Source organism: Benincasa hispida, chromosome 9 (genome assembly GCF_009727055.1).
Source record: "Benincasa hispida cultivar B227 chromosome 9, ASM972705v1, whole genome shotgun sequence".
In the NCBI taxonomy this organism is placed as follows: Eukaryota; Viridiplantae; Streptophyta; class Magnoliopsida; order Cucurbitales; family Cucurbitaceae; genus Benincasa; species Benincasa hispida.
In genome coordinates this window covers 32,537,809-32,561,318 of record NC_052357.1, presented here as the reverse complement: position 1 = coordinate 32,561,318, position 23,510 = coordinate 32,537,809, and the positions used below count along the sequence as shown (strand labels likewise).

General features: G+C 30.4%; 2 protein-coding genes across 7 annotated transcripts; both read left to right on the top strand.

Moving 5' to 3' along the window:
• The first annotated feature begins 297 nt into the window (after window positions 1-297).
• Window positions 298-5,273, top strand: LOC120087074 (ethylene-responsive transcription factor-like protein At4g13040). Of its 6 annotated transcripts, none has more exons than XM_039043923.1 (7): window positions 298-649; window positions 1,962-2,062; window positions 2,229-2,368; window positions 3,309-3,393; window positions 3,832-4,012; window positions 4,637-4,758; window positions 4,845-5,273. In XM_039043923.1, the coding sequence occupies exons 2-7, from the start codon at window positions 2,020-2,022 to the stop codon at window positions 4,970-4,972; spliced, it is 699 nt and encodes a 232-aa protein (XP_038899851.1). In that variant the 5' UTR covers window positions 298-649; window positions 1,962-2,019; the 3' UTR covers window positions 4,973-5,273. The 6 variants fall into 6 exon arrangements, with proteins under 6 accessions (XP_038899851.1, XP_038899850.1, XP_038899855.1 ...); XM_039043922.1 differs by having other exon boundaries at window positions 1,953-2,062; XM_039043927.1 differs by having other exon boundaries at window positions 299-649; window positions 2,238-2,368.
• Window positions 5,274-12,543: 7,270 nt separating this feature from the next.
• Window positions 12,544-16,020, top strand: LOC120085132. The gene is made up of 4 exons (XM_039040995.1): window positions 12,544-12,747; window positions 12,894-13,007; window positions 14,911-15,015; window positions 15,523-16,020. The coding sequence occupies exons 1-4, from the start codon at window positions 12,627-12,629 to the stop codon at window positions 15,780-15,782; spliced, it is 600 nt and encodes a 199-aa protein (XP_038896923.1). The 5' UTR covers window positions 12,544-12,626; the 3' UTR covers window positions 15,783-16,020.
• Window positions 16,021-23,510: the final 7,490 nt, after the last annotated feature.

Sequence of the window (23,510 nt, the reverse complement as noted above, 5' to 3'; positions counted from 1 at the left end):
TGCTCTCATAATTTATAGAAAAAACTTAGATGATGGTTGGATTGTACCTTCAAGCAATTGCTCAATAAAAAATTTTCATCAAACAATTTTTTAAAAAATTGTATTTAATTTTTCTTTGACTGAAAAATATGTTGTGAGAGCCTATCATTACTCTAGTTTGTGTTCAACAAACCCCTCTCTCCATCAAAATAATAATAAAATAAAAAAATAGAAGAAGCAAATAAAGAAGGTAAAATTGGAATTTGGAGAAAGGGCAAATGAGGAATAAAAAGTTTATGTAGAGGCAGAGGCATTAGCCTTTCATTCTCTCAAATTCAACCAACTCTTTTTTCCAACCCACAACCTCTCTTTTCTTCTCTTCTCTTCTCTCTCTGCAACATCACTATGTCACCAGTTTACCACCTTCTCTCAACTCTTAACCCAAAAAGCATACCTCAAAATGTCACCAAATACACATACAATTCCCAAAACTTGGTTTTATTGTATTTGTAGATGCATGTTTTTCACTCACTACCCCTTTTTTTTTGCACATTCACCAACCTTCTTCTTCTTCTTTTGTTTTTCCTTTTCAATTCCCCATTTGGGCTTTGATTCTGTGAAATCTATGTTTCTTTAAGTTGTTTATTCCCCATGTTTGCTGTTTTTTCAGGTACTATTCTACACATTTGACTCACTTTCTTCTCCAATGGCTTACCCTTTTCTTTTGGAGCTTCCATGGCTGCCCCATTTCAGCTTTCTATGATGCTTATTGTGTTTTTCTCTGCTTTTTCCTTTCTGGGTATCTCTTTTTTTTTTTTGGTGTTTGGTTTTGCGTTTGGGCATTTGGGGTATTTGGGGTATTTGGAGTTCCCTTCATTTTTGGCCTCTCCTAGAAGAAAAGGTGGTGGTTGGTTGAAGGGGGGTTGGGTTGACTTATTTCTCAAGAGAGAGAGAAAAAAAAAGAGAGAGATTAAGAACTCGGGTTTTTTTCTCTCTTTTTATTTATTTATCTATTTTTTTTTATTTATTTTTTATAATTGGTTTTGGCTTTGGATTAATAATATGCAAATTGATAGATGCCCAAGTTTACTGTCATCTCCCTTTTTCCTTTTTGTGATTTCTTTTTTTCTAGAGCTTGGAGTTCTTGTTGTTCATTATATTGAAACTCAAATGACTGTATATTGTTGTTTGCTTAACTGGATTGTTATGCAGAATCTAACTCTGGGTTCTTGCCAAATTTGATGGGATATTTATGAGAAACTGTTGAATTAGTATCTCCTTTTTATATAAAATGAATTGCTACTTCTTTTGCCTTTTCTACTCATTATTAAGGACTGCTTTAGACATAGGAGTTAATTTTGGTTTACTAGTTTTTGAGATTGTATGCCTTGTGGGGAGATCCTTCTTTTCATCAAGTTGCATCAGTTGTAAAAGCTGGTTAAATGCTTTTGGCCTCCAATCATGATGCTATCTTGATGATTTTATTAGTAACAAACTGCCACGATTATGTAAACGAAAAACGCATTCTCTGTACCGTTCTCACTATCTTCTTTATTATCCTTTCTTATAAACATATTTTCTTTATGTTCTTTGGATACTAAGTCTATTAATGAAGTCCTTCAGTCCACCATCTTTTAATGAGTTTTTTATAAAAGGAAAGGCGAAAATCACATTATTTTTGGGTGATTGGATTGAGCTTGAAGCACGGACATAACTGCATTAGGGATTATGTTTCCATATATAGGTTGATGCACCTAAACAAGAAACTTTTAAAGTATTCAGTATATCCCAAGTTATTATTAATGAGCTGCCATCCTTGGTGAATTGAGCCTCTTGTTTTGCTCAGGATCCTTATTTTCCAGCTTTATCGATTTTTTTAGACTTTCTGCTCATCACGACGTTTAATATTTTTTGTATAACATCAGAGGTTACATTCAAAATTTGACTATAACTGCCTCTCCTTTGCATCCAAGGTGGTACAGATTCATGATAAACAATTTGTTGCGTACACTGTGCACGACGTGAAGATTGACATCGACTATGGTAAGCTTAAGAAGGCGGAGGCTCTTAGGACTATGCTCCGGTATGTTTACACATTCTTGTTAGATAAATGATTGTTTGTTGAATAAGCAATCATCATTAATTTTTCTTAGGTGATACTTTCTAGAAAGTTTGTATTTTGTCTTTCTTTCCTAGCTCAAGAAGTTCATAATTCATTTGATTAAACTTGTTTGTTGAAACTTTCTGAGACATTTCAGGGAAAAGTTCATTTGTAACTCCACTTCCCAAGTTTTCAGAAAATGGAACTACTCCCGAAAATCCTAGTCCGAGTAACAAACTTGTCACTTTGCATCCCAAGTCTTCTGATGATGTTAACATTACAGATAGGGTAAGATGACAAGCTTGAAACTTTTTCCGACAATTTGACACATACACATAACCGTGATATTGTGTATATGAAGTTATCCCCATCTGTATGTTGATAGCATTAAGATCTCTACTTGTTTCTTGGAACAATATTGATATTGGAAGATCTGTTAAGCTTCCTAGTTTTTGCTGATAAAAGAAGGTGAAACATTTTCTGCATTTCATTCTTTACATGTTATTTTGAACAGTTGTTCTGAAATCTTATTCTGTACCATATGGAGATCTATGATTGCTTCACATTTTTCTCATTAAATGCTTTTATTCTGAATTGGCTAAGAATATTCTAAAATGCCATGTCTGATAGTGATAGCAAAGGTTTGTTTTTCAGCTTCGTCTCCGGTAATATTTTCGACCTTTTAAATATGCTGCTGAAATTGAGGAGGATCACTCTGAGATCTTTAAACGCTCTTGCATCTATAACATAAGATGAATCCGCAATACAACTATGATGTATACTTGATGGAATAAAAGGGAAATGTTGTCAATATATACATTGTATTTTCTCTATCTCTACAAAAGCCTGTGAAGATCATGGGCTTTTGAACTTGAACCCGTAATTATGGACGGACGGATTAAACTTCAGTAACCAATAAAAGCTAAATCCTCCATTTTTTATATCATTGGATTTTTAAAATACACATTTTAAGGACAGATTTTACGAGTTCATGTGCCTGACTTGATTTCATGAGTTCATCATTCAGAGGATCTTGTTGATGACCATTTAATGAATATATAATTCTCTCACAATTTGATTTATTACACTGCCCTTGAAAAATCTGGGTCAAAATAAAATTCTTATATGTAGGGTGTAATTTAAATTTCCAGGTTCTTTATATCTGCTTTTTGAGCATGTTGACTTATAATCTGACGGTTATTTTCCAAAATTTGGTCTTTTGTTACAGAGCTCTATTGAAAATATGGAATCCAGTTTCGCAAATGCATTGGATTGGACCTCACTGAATGAACAGTCTAATCAGCCTATTTCAGGTTGTCTGATCAAGAAACATATTTGTCATACGATCATAGTTTCGTCGTTGTTTGCTTGTGGGTTGCTTTTGAGATATATGGTTTTTGTGATGCTTATTTTTGCTTAATATTACTGTGGCCATTCTTTCTTTCCTGTGGTAATGAAATGGAAATTTTATATATGTGGTTCAAAATTTTGAATTTGTTTGTTGTAATTTAGGAGTTACAGATTGATCCAGAACCGACTGCGTGGTTGGTGCATCTATCATTTCATTTATAATTTGAACACTTTACGAATGACATGGTGACAACCTCTCATAAGACACTTGTTTTTTCATGAACACATTCTTATCGCAACAACTATTGTAATTGTCAGTCTTGCCCTATGTCATTGTGCACGATGTTCAAATTCAACTACCTGCATTTCGTCTCTCCTAATACATGGACTCGTGTTTGTAGGGCATCCGCTAAAACATAGAAAGAGACATAGGAGAAAGAACTCTCATAATCAAGAACTATCAATCATGAGGGGTGTCTACTTCAAGAACATGAAATGGCAGGCTGCGATTAAGGTTGACAAAAAACAGATACATTTAGGAACGTTCGGTTCACAAGAAGAGGCTGCACGTTTGTATGACAGGTATTCATTTTCTGAATCATTTCTTTTTTCACTTTTAACCGTTAAAAACAACATATATATGCAGACTCCGGCCAGGATACTATTTTTGTTGAAAAGATCATCATAGAGCACCGATATGAGGATAGCTAGAAAATTTCTTTTCAATGATTCGAGTTTTTGAAGAATCTGTAATTGAAAGACAGAATCAATGAGCTACGAAACAGAAATTCATGTACCAAAATTCCTGATCGAATTAACCGTTGCACCATTCCTTTTATCTTTAAGGATTAAGAAACCAAATATAGACAAGTAAAGATACAATTCTAAAAGTGCTAACAGTGTTCTGCATATTATAGTAAGTTGGATAAGAGACACTGTTCATGAATGGAAGTTTAGTTATATACATATACGTCCACACACATACACATATATGAACTCACCGAGATATGATGGGTGTCATGCCGTCTTTGTGTGGTCTAGCATTGAACTTAAGTTATTTTACTGCCACATATCATTTTGTTCATATACCTATGAAGTCGTTAAGTGAATGAGAATGAACTCGAGCTCGATTCACATTGATAAGCATTCCCTCAGTATTGGATAGGTATCAGGTATGATGATCTCACTGGTCTTTTGGTTTTGTAGAGCTGCTTATGTGTGTGGAAGGGAACCGAATTTTGAACTCTCGGAGGAAGAGAAGCAAGAACTCCAAAAGTTCAAATGGGAAGACTTCCTTGCTATGACTCGACACGCAATTACAAACAAAAGTAGTGGTCTTGGTGCTCTCAAAATCTTCAATTTTCTTTCTTTAATACATTAGATTCAGTTCGTGATTATTCGTAATGTGTTTCAGAGCACAAGAGACTCGGCACAGGATCATCGCCAAAGAAGCTTGGAGCTTCGTCGCTGCAAATCGACAACACCGAATTCAAGCACAGATTCAACGAGCCTCCGGTTCCAGAAGACATTAACTTCACTTGAGGAGCTAGCTTTTAGCTCAAGAAGAATGGTAAAATTTTCTAGGTCCAACAGGTTAGGCCAAGTTGCATGAACCTCCATTCAAATTCCTCCCTTCCAAGTAAATGTTTTTTTAGGCTAGAATACATTGTTTCTTTCATGTGTAAGTTCATTTTTTTTCTTTTTCATTTGAAGCTCGTAATATGTTCCAATATAATTTACTGCTAATTTCTTTTTAGCAGAAGCATATTGAATCGATGTTGAAATGAATTTTAAAATTGTTATATATAATGAGGAAGTCTACCAATATTTTTCATCGTTAAAATTGACATAAAATATGTATTCTTGATGAAGAGGTTAAAATTATCTACTCTACATATTGTTAAACTAATATCAATGTAACTTTTGTACAAAGGTATTATCGTTTTGTCAAAAATTTTAATGTTATCTCTACCTCTCTTTCCCTTAAAGATGAAAAAAAAGATAGATTATTCTTTATTAAATCTTATTTCTATTAGCTACTAGAAGTGCTCAAGATTTTTTTTTTTTTTTTATTATTATTAATTTTATGAACAAATAATTTTGATGTTTGGTTCTACCCAATTTAAAGTGCATTTAAATACTTTCCAATTAAGCATTTGAGCTAAAAACACTCTAAAAAACATGATGATGTTAGTACTTAAAATGGACCATGCTAAAAATACTTCCAAATGTAGCCAAAAATACTAAAATGTGCTCTAGAAAGGAATATATCCCCTAAAATGCTGAAATCCAAAAAAAAAAAAAAAGAAAAAAAAAAGAAAAAAAAAAAAGCGCACAAATCAATTGCTTTTGGCTAAAATGTTTCAATAATTAGACAAAATAGTTCACAATTTACCACTTTTGGGTGCCTTCAAAACATCGTACCAAGATTGGGTTCTTTAATTTTGGACCAAACAACAAGCAAAACTTCTTCAAAATTGAAGGAATCGATTACCTTTCTCTAAAGGAATCTATTTTTTTTAAATAATAATAATAATAAAGTACTAATGCCATTAAACAATAGCTCTAGGGATATTCTTCATCATGATATAAATATAAAATACAAGTCGTGTAAAAATATCTTCAACCAAAGATGCGTTTGTGATCGGCCACAGTTTGTCACCAACTTTTGATCATATAAAGTTCGTTCCTATCTAAAACTATGCAGTAGTGGTAATATGGATCGAATTCACAAAGAACCAGCATGCTTCTTTAATAAAGAGTTTATAGCCCGAGGTAACTGAGAGGGGGAAATTTCAAGTTGAGTTGCTTGTAAGAAAATAAATTGCATAAAAAGTAAAGAAAGCGAGTTGAGATAATTGAAGAGAAAAATATCCAGCTTGAGTTTAATTTGGATTTCCTCAATTCAATTTATTTGATCATAGAATTTTTCTTACTTGGTTAGAAAAGCTAGTTAATCAACGTAATTATCTAATTAGTCCAAGATGATAGATGAAAAGCATACAAATTCAATTAACCTAATAGCATTATGATCTAGGAAAAAGTTAAATCGAACATTTAACAAGAAAAGCCAGGATTAAATATTCAAACGATTTCTTCCATAGGTTGATTAGATAAATATTCACCATTATTAACAATATTTCACAAGCAAACCTAATCTTTTGCTATTGTTGGATTAAAATACAATTTCATGTCACATGTTGTAAATCAATACTTAATACTCACAATAAGTTTGTTAGACAATTGGAAGATAGTAAATCATAATCTATTAATTTAGAATATAAATCAACAAACAAAATAAAAACCAAGTGCAGATGCTCACAGGTGTATATGAGAAGGAAGAATATCCTAAGAACCCAAGTTAGAACGAATACTTTAGCCAACAATCGGCTTCGTGATCGATGAGAACATGCTCCTGAACATTAACCTTGCTTAAGATGAGGAAAAGGAAGAGAAAAATGCGGAGGAAATTCGTCGACGACTGGCTGGTTGATGGAATGAAAAACCCTTAAATCGGACTCGATATTTATAAAAATTGATACGGTGTCGGGTCGCTCTCATAGCGCTACCGCGCGGACGTCCGCTTCCAACTTCGTAGTGCCGCGACACTTGCCTGTTGTTTCATAACTTTTCATTCTGTCTTTCGATGCCGAACTAGCGCTGTAGCGCTCTGTCCTTTGGACTTCTTGGTCCTCTTGTGTCTCGATTGATGCGCTTTACCTCCATATTAGTCCATTTAAGCTCCATTTCGACATTAACGTCCAAATCTAGGTGTTTGATACCTACAACATCATGAAGTAAACATATAAAACTTGAGAATAACCTTGAATTAATCGATGCAAGATAACACATTGTTGGTGCTATCAGTTTGTTATTGAATTTTAGATAAATAGAAGTGATTATAAAATAATCTTTTTTTTTTAAACAAATTATGATTCGATCCACTAAAATTACTTCTAAATCACATGCTCATTTCACGAAAAAATTAAAAGGATATTGTCCTTTTAGAAACTATTTAGAAAAATGTTATTGTTTTCAAACTATTTGTAAAAATATTATTTTTTCTATAAATAAATCGAGGGTTCAAAATTCGACCAAGGTAGGTCGAATTTTGAACCATCAACCTTGCCCTTTCGCTTTTCTAAGGTTTCCATTATTATTTTGGGAGAGAGCGAGATTATGAGAGAGATTATGAGAGAGAGCGAGATTATGAGAGAGAGCAAGATTTTGAGAGAGAGCGAGATTATGAGCGAAGAGCGAGAATTTTGAACGAGAGCGAGAGCGAGATAGCGAGAGTACACTTCATTTTTGGGTCATCCGTATAAATTTCCCTTTTTTTTTTTTATAATATATTACACATTGTCCTTCTTCTTTCTTTCTTCTTTTTTTTTTTTTTTTTTTTTATTTCCATTTTATAAAAACAATTTCTAAAAACATTTATTATTTTATTTAAACTCTAAAAAGAATAAATTAAAAAAATAATATCTCATAAAAATAAAAGAATGTAAATTAAATATCTCATTTATATAAAATAAATTACAAAAATCAATGTGTCCCACAAGGCGGACGTCGTCGATTTCAAGCTGGTTGTCGTTGTCGACTTCGAACTTGAGGTTACTTGGGTTCTTCTTGATGTTGCTCTGTTACCTCTGCAGGCGCTTCATAATATAAATATTCATTATGCTCTCCACGACCCCGACCATGTCCATGCACGTATGAAGATGAAGGACCAACCTTTGAGTCATAATGTCCTGAACCAATGCTGACATCATCATCATCGGACTAATATAATCAGTTTGACTCTGCGTCTGCATCATAGGGGGCAACTCTTCCACATTATGTGCAACCTCATCAAACTCATCCTCTTCCCGAACAGGTCCTCTACGTCTAGGAGCTGGTGGAGGAACAATAGGTATATCGTACATATAATGAATTTCCTCCATATAGCTTTTGGTTGTCCACTACATATAGCAAGAACCTGGCTAGGATCATTCGCAACCTCACGGAGTCTATTATTGTTCGATCTCTGTGAATTATAAAACAATTAGACAATATTTAAAATAAATTTAAATTAAAAATAATTAGATAATATTCATTCATTTACCAGATGACCCACAGCTGCTCCCGGGACGAGTAGCGTAGCGCCTTGCGATATTATTATACCAATGAATATATTCTGGAGTGACATCTGTGTCAAACTGTTCAAGAGAAACCCCACTGCAATAAACCTTGTACGATAGTGTCATCGCACTACCAAATGTGCAACTTTTCGGACCAATCTCCAGTCCTTAGGTCAAATATCATGCAGTACGGGTTCAGTATTACAAGGCGAGGGGACATCCTGCTGAAAACCGAATTGTTTCATCACTCTGTCAGGAAGAATGCCACTCGTGAAAACATATGAGAGAACTCATCGTCCGCCATATGTTTTGACTATTCATACAAGAATTAGGCAAAGGTATGCATAATAATTTTGTACGGCTCCCAAATAACCTGAAACAAAAAATATTATATTAGAGAATATTAAAGATAAATACAATAAAAATGTGTATAAAATAATCAATTAGGTTTAGTGTAATGTACCTGTTCAGGTTGGAAGTAGATAAACATGTATCTATACTGGCTGACTACGTTTGTGGCTGTCCTAGTCAACACAAAATTTGTCTCTCCACCTAAATTTTTAAATTTAGAATTTAGAATTTAAATTAACTAGATCAGTGTTATAAAAAAATAAATTGAATTAAAACAACATACGAGAACCGTAGGCTCGTCCAACTAACTGAGCGTCATTAACATGTTGTAGCTGTTGGAGCTATTGTTAGAAATCGCTCCCAAGCCCATAGTTGCAAAAGTATGAGAGGCCCAACTATCTCTCGAACCTCAGGTTTTTGTTGCTTTGCATAGTTGTCTATCCAACCATGCCAAGCATTGCTCCACCCACAACGAATACCGCCCCGCATCATGGAGGTTAGCTAACAATTGGCAGGAACATCAAGTGAACAAAATGACTTGATTTATCTGAAAACAGACTTCCACCCATCATTTTGTAGTATATATGCTCGCGCATATCTTATGACGGTTTCCTCGTTGCATCATCTGTGAGCTCACGAAATTGTGTTCCTAACCATATTAAACTTAACCTCGATCCTTTAATCTTGTCGGCAGTGGGGTCGCACTGAGGTACAGTTGATAAACTTTCTAACCAGTCATCGTACATCACTTCCGGTGACGGCTCACCGTCAACAGGTAACCCCAACAACACTTTATGTCTTTGTAGAGTGATAGTGCACTCTCCAACAGACATATGAAATGTATGTGCTCGGGCCTCCATCTCGACCAAGGCCTGTGATCAGATGCCAGTCCAACTGAATAAATCTAATCTGGCAACCCCATAGAATCCAGGTATGCGCAGTAGCGGTAGTATTCGAGGGTGAGTGGGATAGTGCGCTGGAAGAACTGCCTCTCGACACCTGCAAGATATTTTTTCTCCAGTAGTACAATTCTCGCCATACAACATATGATCGATGAATGGACTGGTCGTACAAAACATCGGGATTAACAGGTCTTGGGTTTAAAGCCATGATCTGAAGAAAAAAAAATATTTATTTCTCAATTAAAAAAAATATTTGTTTCTCAAATTAGAATAATAATGTACAAACTAATTAGAAGAATAAATGTACAAGGTTAATTAAAATAATAAATGTACAACTTTTTGTATTAATCATATTACCATTTGTAAACAAAATCATATTACCATTTGTAAACAACAAAAATCTCAAGCATTTGCTTGCATTTTCTAAAGAAAAAAAAAAGACAAACATCAAATTTTTTGTATTATACTTTTTATAAGAAGTATATTAAAAAATATTAAATTTTTTAGTTTATAAACATAAACTTTTTAAGTTTGATGAACATCAACTTTTTAAAAAATAATAATAAATTAAACTTTTTTATAACTATTTTTAAACATAACAATAAATTAAACTTTTTATAACTATTTTTAAAATAACAACAAATTAAACTTTTCAAATTAAAATAACAACAAATTAAACTCAATTTCGCTCTCGCTCACCAATTCTCGCTCTCTCCTACAATCTCGCTCTCAATCTCGCTCTCTCAATCTCGCTCTTTCTTACAATCTCGCTCTCTCTTACAATTAAAAATTCTGTTATATTGTTGTTATTTTTCATTAATGATTATTAATGCTTTTTTTCTCATTGGTCATGTATATAATTATATATATATATATATATTTCTATGGAAAGTAAATAAAGTGAAGACAATTTTGAGCGAGATCCTCAAGCATTTCTTTTAACAAACTGTCTTCCTAGCGATGCTCACGAGATTCAACCTACATTTCTAGCGAGATTCCCTTTTGGAGCAAGATCCCCATCACAAAATAAGCGAGATTCCCTTCTAGAGCAAGATCCCCATCACAAAATTAGCAAGATTTTCCTTCTAGAGCGAGATCCTCATCACAAAATTAGCTTCACCCACTTATCTTCCTTGTCGAGGGTTGAAGTTTCGACTTATGTATGTCAAAACTTCAACCTTCGACAACCTAATTTACAAAATTGCGAGATTCCTTCTAGAACGAGATCCTCATCACAAATTAGCGAGATTTTTCTTTTCCTTGTCGAGGGTTGAAGTTTCGACTTATGTATGTCGAAACTTCAACCCTCGACAACCCTAAATATACATATTGTTCCAAGTTTTCTTTATTTGTCGAGTTTCTCAAACGTTCGACCTCTATATTAATCGAATCTTCAACCCTCGACTTCTAGCCTCGAACTCCCAAAACAACAATATTTCTCTAATAAGTTCAAAAACAACAATATTTCTTCTAATAAGTTTTGAAAAAACAAACAATATTAATATTTAAAGGTCCCTCATTTCAACCACATTTTTTTAAAAATCAGTTATTTACTAGCTTTTAAATTCTCTTACAAATAGATTCAATTTTTATAAAATTTAATTTTCGTTCTAAATAATTAAAATTAAAATTTATTTTATATATTATTTCTAAGCAATTATTTAATCATTATAAATTATCAAAAACATATTCAGTCTATTTTAGTTATTATATCTAAAAAACGATATTTATTATATTTATTACCAAACACTTGTAACCAATTTATTCAAGTATAAAATGAAATTTACCAAACACTAATATACTTTCATATTACAAACTAATTTATATGAATAAACACAGTTACTAGCCCATAAAGTTTAAAGCAATCTCAAACGAAGTTCAAAATGGTTCATGAGTTATGCTTGTCAGTATCAATGTTCGTCGATAATATTAAACTGATTCACAAATGTTGATACAAACATAGTGAAGAAATAAGAATTTTGATTTGGTTGAGATGTAAACATTGACAATCGAGTGTTTAAAACATTTATCATCAACCAATATCAAAATGTCGAATCTCTTTAATGAGACCTTTTTTTTTCTTTTATTTATATAAGAAAAAGCCTTTAAGATCATTTAAGATTTGTAGAACATTGTTTAGAAAGTTGACTATGAAATTGCTCTATCTTTTCTCTATATATAATATATAATATATATATTTTATATAGATATGACTTGACATACTATTGGAAAGAAGAAGAAGGAAAAAAAAAATACTTACTTTGATAAATAAAAATGCTTGCACTAAGTAATTTCATATATGTGGCATAAGAGTATGAATAGAGGAACATTTGATTAGTTATGTATGTTTTTTTGTTCCACATACCCTTTGACAATTAAAGAGATACTAATAATATGACCACATAAGAAAGGTCATAATATATATTTTTTACATATTTTAGCAAACCTTGTCAAGAAAATAACATTTATTCTCATGGATTTTAATTTCATTTTTATTCTTTCTAATTTGGTAAATAAACACTTTTTAACTCCAAAAATGAGAATAACAATTTAGTCCATACATTTTACTCTATAACAATTTAGTTTATGTATTTTTAATTTTGTAACAATTTATCTTTCATGCTAAAATTTAATCAATATATTCAAATTCATAATTAGATATATATATATATATTTTAAAGTAATTGGAGTATTATTAGTCTAATTCATGGGTTTAATGTTTTTATTGGTGGCTGATGACTGAGAGTGACACCTTTTTACTGTTTTGATGTTCATTTTCTCGATCCTTTTGGCGTCCGATCCTCTCTAGTCTTTAAAGCTGGAATGGATTCATCCGGTCCAAAAGCCCTAGATTCTGACACTCCTTCTCCTTCTCCTTCTTCTTCTTCTTCTTCAAACTATGGCGATTGGAAGGAACGTATCTTCTTTCCCACTCTTCTCGCAGGTCTGTATCTGTTTCTTCATTTTTTTCATTTTTTCCTCCGTCAGCTTCGAATGTGTTGGATCTATCATTATTTCACCGCCCTGCTTCCAGTGTTTCTCTCTCAAGAACGACCTAAAAATTATGTACATATATTCTCTTTTCTACAGGGTTTGTTGGGGGAGGAGCTGGGTTAGTGTCCAAGTATAGGAAAGTTCATGGCCTTGCTAATATTTCTGCGACTTATGCTACAAATTTGTCCATTGTCGCTGGTTGCTACTGCGGTAATTCTTTTTTTCCTTTTCCTTAATGTTCATAATTTTGCTTATTGAAGCTACTCTTGTGATTGGGTTTGTTCGATGTTATTGTAATTAGGAAATTGTGAGGTCCTTAGCCAATCAAAAGAAATTAAGGGCATTGACAACAATTAGTGATGACAATTTGAAAATCTTGTTGTCTTGGGTTTGGCATTTTGCTGATGATGGACACCCTGGTGGTTGGATCAAAATAGGAAGTTTCATTTGGTTCAGATTAGTTAAGTTTCATTCTCTTCAAGATTGAACGAACGATCATGATTGATTCTACTTGACATCGATGTGGTGACTTCATTTTTGAAGTCACGTTCAATGTTCGAGTCATCAACTCATTGTGGAAGAGATGGAATAGGGATTTTTGTTTCATGAGAGAAAGGGATAAATGGAGGAAATGGAGCTTTGGTATGTGACAGTGTATCTTTTCCTAAATTGAGAAATAATGATTCTATTCAAAGGAACACCAAACACGTTATGGGGTTGGGTTAATTTATTTTATCAGGTGAACCAAGCAAGCGACTTGATTTTGGCATGTGACAGTGTATCTTTTCCAACCCTATAGCACAAGGCAGCATGAGGCCCAAACCTATCATCTTGCTGGAAGCAATGAAAAACGCTTGCAGCATGGTGTTCGCCATTATGTGCTGTTATGCATCTAGGCCGTAGTTGAATAATGGTGATGTGAGCTCCTTAGACAGAATAGCTGGCTGATGGATGAAGTTTAAGAGGTGTAAGCAAAGAAAAGTAAACTACTAGTTGTCAAATTACCTAAGGCAGGGAGATGTAAGCCAAGAAAAATAAATGTGACTAGTGGTCAAACAGCCTTGATTTTTTATTCTCCTGTCTCCTAGCCACCATCGAAGCTTGAGACACAACACAGAAGTGAGATAGCTCTTTCTTTTCACCATTGTTCAAGTATCCTCAGCTCCTTCTGAATTTCCACTAGATTTCTTCTTTAGATTGATTTAAAGAGGTGTGATCTTTTTCATACCATGAATCTGAAACCTATCGTGCCATACCGCCAGAATTCAGAAGACCACCAAATACATTACTCCATGCCAACAACATTGTTGAAATTGGGCTGTGGTTTAAAATGTAAAACAAGTAGTTGATAATCTCCTTTGCACTCAAAACACAGTTAACAATGTTTGCAGAATGATTCTAATACCAACATTCAGAAAGAAAGAAAGAAAGATATGAGAGAAGAGGAAAGAAGATAGAACAAAGGTGTTTATAGTGGTTCGGTCCTAATTGACCTACATCCATTTTGAAGAGCAGTATAAATATTTTATTTCTTGGAGAAGTGGAACAATTACAAGCTGAATATATGAAAACTCTCAGATTCACTCTCTTGAAGAACTCTCTTCAAGTCTGTTGAAGTTTCTCACGATTACAGGGTATTTATAGAAACAGTTTTTTTAACTAACTAACTGTTTTACGAGTTACTGATTTAATTCACCATTTACAGAGTAATTAATCTTTCGGACATCTTTACTTTTCAACCACCAAGTCGTAGTTAGATGAAGTGCTTTTGTGTTTTGACTTACGCCACTTTAACCACAATCCATTAAAATTTTCTTTTCTTTAACTCATGTCCGAGTATTAGTTAGAGCTGAGGTTGGAACTTAAACTTTCCATTAAGCATATTTCTATTATCATGGACTAGTTAATTCTGGCAAAGATTTTCTTGAATTGAACCTCCAGGATTCAAGTTAAGCCGTGGAGGGCCTTTATGTGATTTTGTATTTCAAGGAAAATTCTTAGGATTTGGATGGGTGTATATTTAGTCATACCATAGCATTATCTCACTCTTCATCATTGATGCTAAAAGTTCTTCACAGTACTTTTTGTCAATAACACTTCATAAATTGAACAGGTGCACGTGAGTTTGTTAGAGTTTCTCGAAGGTCAGAACCTGATGATCTTATGAACTCTGCAATAGCAGGTTTTGGAACTGGAGCTCTTCTTGGACGCCTTCAAGGTTAACAAACTTCACATCCCTCACTTCCATAAACAGAAGCAATACTACTATTATCTAGGATCTAACTACTGTTTTGAACTTTTTTCTATGTTTCTATATTAATACTGTGCATCATCTTTGATAACTTGAAACTGTGCCTTGTGGAGAGTTTCTGGATGAGTTATGACACAAGTCCTGTTGTTATTTTTTGTTTTCTCTATTATGAATCAGTTTCCTGGACAGGAATGAGTCAGAGTAAAGGTAAATTAAAGGATGTTTTATAATTTGATGTTGAGAATTTTCTATATACCTAAGTGACCAAGATTTAGAGGGACGGCCTAGTGTAGGTTGAACTAGAACTGATTCCTAAGAAACTTAACCACTGGTGAAGAGATCATTTTCCCTAAAGTATTAGCTTCTACAAAAACGAATAGAGATGAAATGCTGCAAATAATTTGTGTTCTGTGATGCCAAAGTTCAAATATTGTGAATCTACTGTATACAATTATATTCTTTTGGACTTGCTAGGTGGTCAGCTCGGCTCTGTTCGATACTCGTTAATCTTCACCGTTGTTGGGACAACAGTAGATTATGCGACACTTAAGCTAAAACCTGTTTTAAGAAGCTACAAAGAATCGATATTTGAAGAAAGTAGTAGTTGGATGAAATTGCCAGAATGGTCCCCTATTAAAGTTCTTGATGAGGAAGCTTTAGCTGCTAAACAAGCTCGTGAGCAACAGCTCTACGCACAGAGGGCACTTGGGCAATTAAACAAAAAGGATCCTTGAGACATTTTATTTTCCCCATTGATCATGGAAGAAAGGATCTGAAGTTTCTGGGTTTTATTTTTATTTATTTTTAAAAAATTATACCATATGGTGGGGAGTAGTAATAATAAGAAGAGAATGCTGATATTTGTCATTTCTGTTTTTCTTCATGCAGGTTCAGCATGTAATTTTTTTCTTTCTTGTATTATACAAATTTTCTTTATAATCTATATGTTGCCCAAATTGCTGTTCAGTTTCATAATTATATTTCATAAATGATTAATATGTTTCATGATCATAGACTCATAACATAACCGTGTATGCTGTTATGGTTATTACAACGTCTCAAATTCATCATTGCTAATAAATTAAAAATCTCATGGTTCTCATTTTTAGTATTAAAAGAGTCTTGTGAGTGTTGGTAGACTTTCAAGTTTGAATCTCTTTGAATAAAATAGTTATTATTTTTTATTACTTAGTAAATATAGGAAATATTATAATGATACTGAAAATATGCCAAGTTGGGTTTCTTTCAGTTATTAGTTAATTAGTACTAATTGAAGTCTATCATTAATAGTTTTTTGTTTTTGAACATATTGACTTTCACGTAAATATAAAGTCTATCATTAATAGATTTTTGTTTTTGATCTTCTTGACTTCCATGTAAACGTATTAGTGTGATTGACAGAAGTCTATTTATGATAGATTTTATTCACATGTAGTCTTCCTTTTATATAAATTAATGATAGATTAGTACAATGAAAACTAATTAGCAATAACTGTAACTATAGTTGAAGTCAATCACTGAAATAAGCCTCACATTATTGACTTAGCAATTAATTTAGTAAAGCAAAATTTCAATCTAATTTTAATTATTATACGCACACAAAAAAAAAAAAAAAAAAGTTTTGGTATCACAATATTTTCATTCCTTTTGAGAGATTTTCAAATCAAAAGTAGGACCATCATTCTTCGATCTAGGAGATTGTCTTGTCTTGTAACGAAAAAATAACAAATGAAGAGAACGAAAAATGAAAACTAGAGAAAAATATTGTATGGAAGATCAAGTACTTCAATTAAGTTATATGTTGATTAAAGTAGAAACTTTACAAGTATTTATTGGTAGATTAAAAAACCCTAACCAATAAAACACTAACTATACCACTAATACACTAATCGTAAAGCCAAAATAAGCTCAATTGACATTGTACTCGTGTTATTAACCTTGAAGTCAAATGTTCGATTCTCTCCCCCACATATTGTTAGAAATAACCTCTTAAGTTTTTATCTTTCAAAACTAGTATCTTTTTTGAAAACTCATTACAATAGTTTTTCTCGGTTCATCTCGCTCAAGATCGAGCACCAAGATTTGCATAAAAAATTAACTTTTTCTAACTAATCGATTGTCTTGTCTTTCTCGATGAGATTTTGGGTAGTTAACACCGAGATTCTATCAATTTTTTAAATGTTATGTAATTTTTCCAAATTTTATACCAAATGATGTTACTTAATTTTTCAAAATTTTCGGCCCAAAAATCAAAATTTGCCAAAAATTATGTAAGATTTGAAATATATAAAGAATCCTTGTGTATCTCAAGCAAAATTAACACCGGGATTTTATATATTTGGACTTTCTTGGTGAAATCTTGGGCAGATTAACACAAAGATTCTTTATATTTTCTTAAATCTTAATTTTTTATTTGCAAATTTTGATATTTTACAAAATTTAAAAATCGTAGTACACTTGAGATCCATTTGAAAAATCATAATTGATAAATTTATTTAGAAATTTGGAAATTCATATAATTGCGGGGACAAAAATTAGAGTAAAGATTTGAAAAATTATGTAAAAAATTGATATAAGATTAAGTGAAAATTATTTAATTTGGATAAAATTTTAAAAGATATAAGATTTGGAAATATTATAGAATGTTTGACAAAATTGGTAGAATCTCGGTGTTAATACTTCGCGAGATTTTACCCCAAAATAAACGATAAATTAGAAAAAGTTAATTTTTGTTAACTAAATCTCAGTTGTTGATTTTCTCGAGATGGATCGAGAAAAACTAGTTTAATGAATTTTTAAAAAACGTGCTAGTTTTGAAAAGTAAAAAGTTGATAGTGTTCTTTCGGACAATTTCTCATTGTCTTGTTTTGTAACAAAAAAAAAAAAAACAAAAAAAAAAACAAAAAAAAAACAAATGAAGAGAACAAAAAGTGAAAACAAGAAAAAAATATTGTAGTCAAGTATTTCAATTAAGTTATATGTTCATTAAAGTGGAAACATTACAAGTATTTATGGGTAGATGGAAAAAAAAACTAACCATTAAAACACTAACTATACCACTAATACGCCAACATTAAAGTCAAAATAAACTCAATTGGCATAGTGCTTGTGTCATTAACTTTGAAGTCAAATATTCGATTATCTCATCTCACATATTGTCAATATGTATGTGTATATATATATATATATATATATATATATATATCTTAAAATTCTCCCTTAATCAATCCCACTAAGTTAACATAATACAACAAAACCTATCATTGATAGAAGTCTATCAATAACTTTAATTATTATTATTATTTTGAAGAAGATGTCCTCCTTTAAACAAACTTCTTTTTGTTCTTGTCTCTAACTGGGGCGATTGATTCAACTTAACGTCATTCTTTGACCATCGGACATGATGCTAATTCAGGCTAAGACCGTGGCTTATAGAAAATAGACCGCCGTGAAGGGAAGTGGATGGCCTGGTCCTAGTGGGTAGATTACGCTTGATTTTTCATAAATATTTAGTTATCCTTGAGGTAGAGATTAGTTAGAATTTTGAATGGATATTGGGACTTGGAAGGCATGTAGCGGTGAATAGGAACAGTAAACAGTGATCAAGTCCAATTTTCATTTTATGCCATCACCACACCGTTTCAAGTCTCAAATTTTATCTAAAACTCTAATGGATTTGAGATAATATTGAAACATTTATAAAAGGTAAGGAATAATATTGGAATTTTTTAAACAATTTAATCTTAATTAAATGTAATTCATTTTTACAAGGCTCTTAATTTTCATAATTTTTCTAAAAATATTTATCATCCTATTATTTCTAAAACTAACGATTTACCTGTCAAGGGATAACAAATTAACTTAAAATAAAAGAAACTTGAGATATAAATACATGAATTGGTCCTATTAATGATTAATGACAGAGAATTAAAGAAACTTAGTAGCAGAAAGAAGAAGAGATCAAATTAAATTGAAGATGTAGTTCCAGTTCGTTGCTTTAACTGTGGCAAGGTCTTCTATTGCTTTTCTTCCTTTAATTATTACAACTTTTGACTCTTGATTTTATTTTTTCTCTTATATTTTATTTTTTCTTGTGGAAATTAAAACAACTTTGTGTTTCTTCTCATAATTAAAATCCCATTTAAAAGAGATTTAAGTTAAATATATAAAGAAAAGAAGAAAAATGATCTGATTTGGTTTCCTAGTTTGTTTTATAAAGCTTATTGCATAATGGATGTTATTGGTTATTTCCTAACTTCTTTTCTTTTAGTCAATGGTGTGTGTATATATATATTTATATATATTTGGAAAATATCATTTTGGCAGATTAATTGAAGAAAAATTCTAATCTATTTTTCTAGAGGGATTTTAAAAAAAAATTTAAAAGGAAACTATTTACACAAAATAGCAAAATTTTAATTTTTTTTATAGATCTACGAGTGATAGAAACTGTTCTGTCAGCGTATTTTTTGTTATTTCTATAAATAGTTTGATTTTTCTATCTATGTAATTTTTTTTTATTAAAATACTATTTTAGTCCTGTATTTGAGATTTGTCCAATTTTAGTTCTTATATTTTCAAGTTTCAAATACCAAATTTTCTTTCAAAACTTTCGATAAGTCTTAAATTTAGGGTTTGTTTGAATTAACTAAAGAAAAAAGTATGTTTTTTTTAAAAAAAATATTTTTGTTTAAATTCTTTTGATAAGAACCATATAAAATACAAGGTTTCAAAAGCCACACTTCAATTTTTTTCTAAAACAACTTATTTTCAAAATTAGATACTTTAAAAGCTGGATAGGTTTGTGCCTGGCAGAGCGAACACCTACTTTCATTTTTGGGAAGAATCAATCTTGTTCCAAACACACTATTAATCCTTACTACTAGTTTGTTTTCATATTTTCAAAATCTTTCTGTTACCTATGAGTCTTTTCAATTTTGAAAATACGTTTACATATTATTATTTTTTATATAAAGTATTATTATTGTTTATCCAATTTCATAAAAAAAAAATAACTTTAAAAGATTAAAATTAAACATTTGAAAAATATAAAAATCACTGAAATAGAATAAATCTTAAAACATAAGAAATAGTAATTTACTTTTTGTAATGTATGATTCAAAAATTAAATTTGATTACTATAGTGAAGCTTTGGATCGTCTTGGGTTGATATGATATTATTGTAGGATGAACTTCATTGCAAACGAACTTTCATAACTACATCAATTTATGAACATTTCATTTGGATAAATCTTTTATGAGGCTAATGATTTTTTTTTTAACTAAATCTTTCAATTTTATAAGCAAATTATTTTCAACTCTTAGGCATTTAGTCACCTTTTAAAGTTGTTGTTCATGCATTAATTTTAATAATTTATTTTATTAATCCGACATTTGAAAAAGAGTAAAAAGGGATTATTATCCATTTTCAAAGATAAATTTAATAGAAAATCTAAATTGATTCACTTATGATATAATTTAGAAATTTAAATAAAAATAATTACAAATTACGCATTATTAAGAGGATATAAATTGATACAATTATTACTTTTAACGTCTTAATAGATTGAACCCTAAAGTTTAGAAACATGTGTATTTTCAAGAGGAAATCATCACAAAATCACTTTTCATTTTAAGGTATTAATATTTGACTATATTGTGTTTTCGGAAAAACTTCAAAGTTATTTCAAGTAATTTCTCCATACAAAGAATGTTTTTTTTTTTTTTTTTTTTTTAAGATTTTGAAAAGGGATTGAAAATTTTATATCCCATTTGGTAACAATTTGGTTTTTAGTTTTTATTTTTTAAAATTAAGACTATTTCATATACATTACTTAGAATGATTTATATTTTTGTTAAGTACAATGATTGAATTTTTTGTAAATTTTAAAAATAAAAATAACTTTTTGGAAATATATATTTTTTAATTATCAAATTTTGACTTGATTTTTTAAATCATTGGTAAAAGGTAAATAACAAAGAAATAAAGGTAAATATAGAAATAGTGTCATAAGTTTAATTTTAAAAAACAAAAATAAATAAAATAAAATGATTATGCGACATAGCCTTAATAATTATGAGTTTTTATAGATTGTGAATTAAACTTAGAAGTTTGACCAAGCAATTAGACACGTTCGGATAGATGGATGATTTTTTTAAAAAAAATGTCTTATAATAGATTCTTAAATTTTAAAAATATCTATAGCCTCAAATCTTTCAAGTTTTTGTTAACTAATGTATTTGAAGGTTTTAAAATTTAACTAATTTAAATTTTATGTTTAATACTCTAAACTTTCAAAATTATTTTCAATCGATTTTTAAAATTTTAAAAATGTTGAAAAAATAATCTATTAAATATAAATTTTAAAATTCAGACACCTATTAAACATAAATCAAAAGTTTAAGAATCTATTAGACATTTTTTAAAGATCATTGACTCATTCTATACAAAGTTAAAAGTTGAGTCTGATTAAACACATTTTTTAAAGTCCATAACCTAAATAGAATCATATTTACACCAAATTTGATATTTTTTTAATGAGTTGTTTTTGAGTTAAGAAAATTAAGTTTCAATATACTCTATCATCATCTATGAGTTTCTTTAATTTGTTATCTATTCTAACTAATATTTTTAAAATTTAAGCCATTTGAGAAAAAAAAATTACTTATGAAACTGGACTAAAAACTCCAATCTTTCATAAAGAGAGAGAAAAAATCATTGTAAAGATCTCAAAAAACCAAACCTAATTTTTAAAATCTAAAGAGAACTTATTTCTTTTGTTTTATTATTATTTTTGGTTGTCATCATTTTGAAATTATAGTTATTTTCATTGCAGATAATGATGATGATGAAAGTGGTAAATTTGAAGATGAAGAGAATTGACTGATGCAAAACAAAAAATGGAGGATGTTTATTTCCATTGTTTGAGGTTTCTTAAACCTTTGAATTAGCAAATTGGAAGTTTTTTTTTTTATTTTTCTTTTTTCTCCACAAGATAGACAATGGTATTGCAAATAATAATAATAATAATAATAATAATAATAATAATAACAACAACAACGATTATAATTACGCTCTTAAACTTTCAATCTTAGCACTTGTTCTAAAGAAACTAATAAAAGAGGGTTGTATTTTGATTCTATCTTTATCAATTTGTTTGCATGTTGGTTTATATGCAACAATTTCGTATATTAATGATCTAATAACGACAACTTCCATAATTTACTATTTATTTTAGTACGATAAAGATAAAGAAATTTAAATTATAGGTCTTTTGGTCCCAACATAACTTCCCTAATTTAATATTTGTTTTATGAGATATACTTTGAAGTTTTTGCTTATATGTTAGGCCATATTTACCCCAAGGGAAACATAATAAATCAATGGTAATTTGAAAAGTGAGTCTTATTTGATTACATTTGATATTGTTTAATTACTTGTGTTCCGTACATGACATTTGAGGCACACTTCCAAATATGTAATTAAAAAACACAAATTGATTGATGAGCGGATGGTGTTTAATCCAATTGCGTCTAAAAATTACGCTAATATTATTACTGTTATCGTGATCATATTGTTACTGTTACATCATAAGAATTATGAATTATCCATATCTACTTAAATTTACCTTCATCTTTATCTTTAAATTGTAACGATAAAGGTAAAAGTAATAATAAATATAACAGATTCATAATTTTAAGTAAACGTGATAAAAAATAATCCAATTACGTTTTTTATTATGGCTAATTACGATTGATCTATTAATAAAATCTCATTATGATTATACAATTTTTATTACAAATTGACAAATGTGGCCTTAAATCAATATAATTCAAATTTTATTTATTATTAAATAAAATTTGAGGGATGTATAGAACAAGTGCTTATGGGTGTACTTTTATCTCGAAATTCAAATGAATAAGATTTTTCAAAAGAAGTTAACCGTTTAAATAGAATCATTCCAATTAGCCATGCCCTATAAACATAGCAATAACATCCTTCTTAACCAAACCCTTTAGCCATGAATTAATTTATACCATCTCAAAGGAGTTATGGGAAGAAACATTTGTTTTTTCCTATTTAGATTTTTTACATAATTTCACATTTAAATCATTAAAAAAATCACATTTTATCTCTAGTATCTACTTTAAAAAAAAAAAAAATTAAAAAATCACATTTTATCTTTAACAATCATACTTCCCTTTAAGTAAAGGATTTTTTATAAAAAAAAACCATATTTTATCCTCTATTCTCTTATTCATGATTTTTTGAAATCACATTTTATCTCTAATATCTACTTCAAGTTAAACAAAGATTAAAAAAAAATAACATTTTATTCTCTAATCTTTTATTCACTATTTCTGTGGATCACAGTTTATCTCTATTAATCTCTACTTCACATTAAATAAAAGAAAAATTTTAAATATCAAATCAAATTATAATTTGAGATATAAATTTTCAC

Excerpts from the sequence above, each read along its gene's own strand:
- LOC120085132 (XM_039040995.1), top strand. The coding sequence starts at position 12,627 with ATGGATTCATCCGGTCCAAAAGCCCTAGATTCTGACACTCCTTCTCCT. Across the intron at positions 12,748-12,893 it reads CTTTCCCACTCTTCTCGCAG|GGTTTGTTGGGGGAGGAGCT; the intron begins GTCTGTATCTGT and ends TCTTTTCTACAG. Across the intron at positions 15,016-15,522 it reads TCTTCTTGGACGCCTTCAAG|GTGGTCAGCTCGGCTCTGTT; the intron begins GTTAACAAACTT and ends TGGACTTGCTAG.
- LOC120087074 (XM_039043923.1), top strand. The coding sequence starts at position 2,020 with ATGGTAAGCTTAAGAAGGCGGAGGCTCTTAGGACTATGCTCCG. Across the intron at positions 2,063-2,228 it reads GCTCTTAGGACTATGCTCCG|ACATTTCAGGGAAAAGTTCA; the intron begins GTATGTTTACAC and ends AAACTTTCTGAG. Across the intron at positions 4,013-4,636 it reads GCTGCACGTTTGTATGACAG|AGCTGCTTATGTGTGTGGAA; the intron begins GTATTCATTTTC and ends TTGGTTTTGTAG.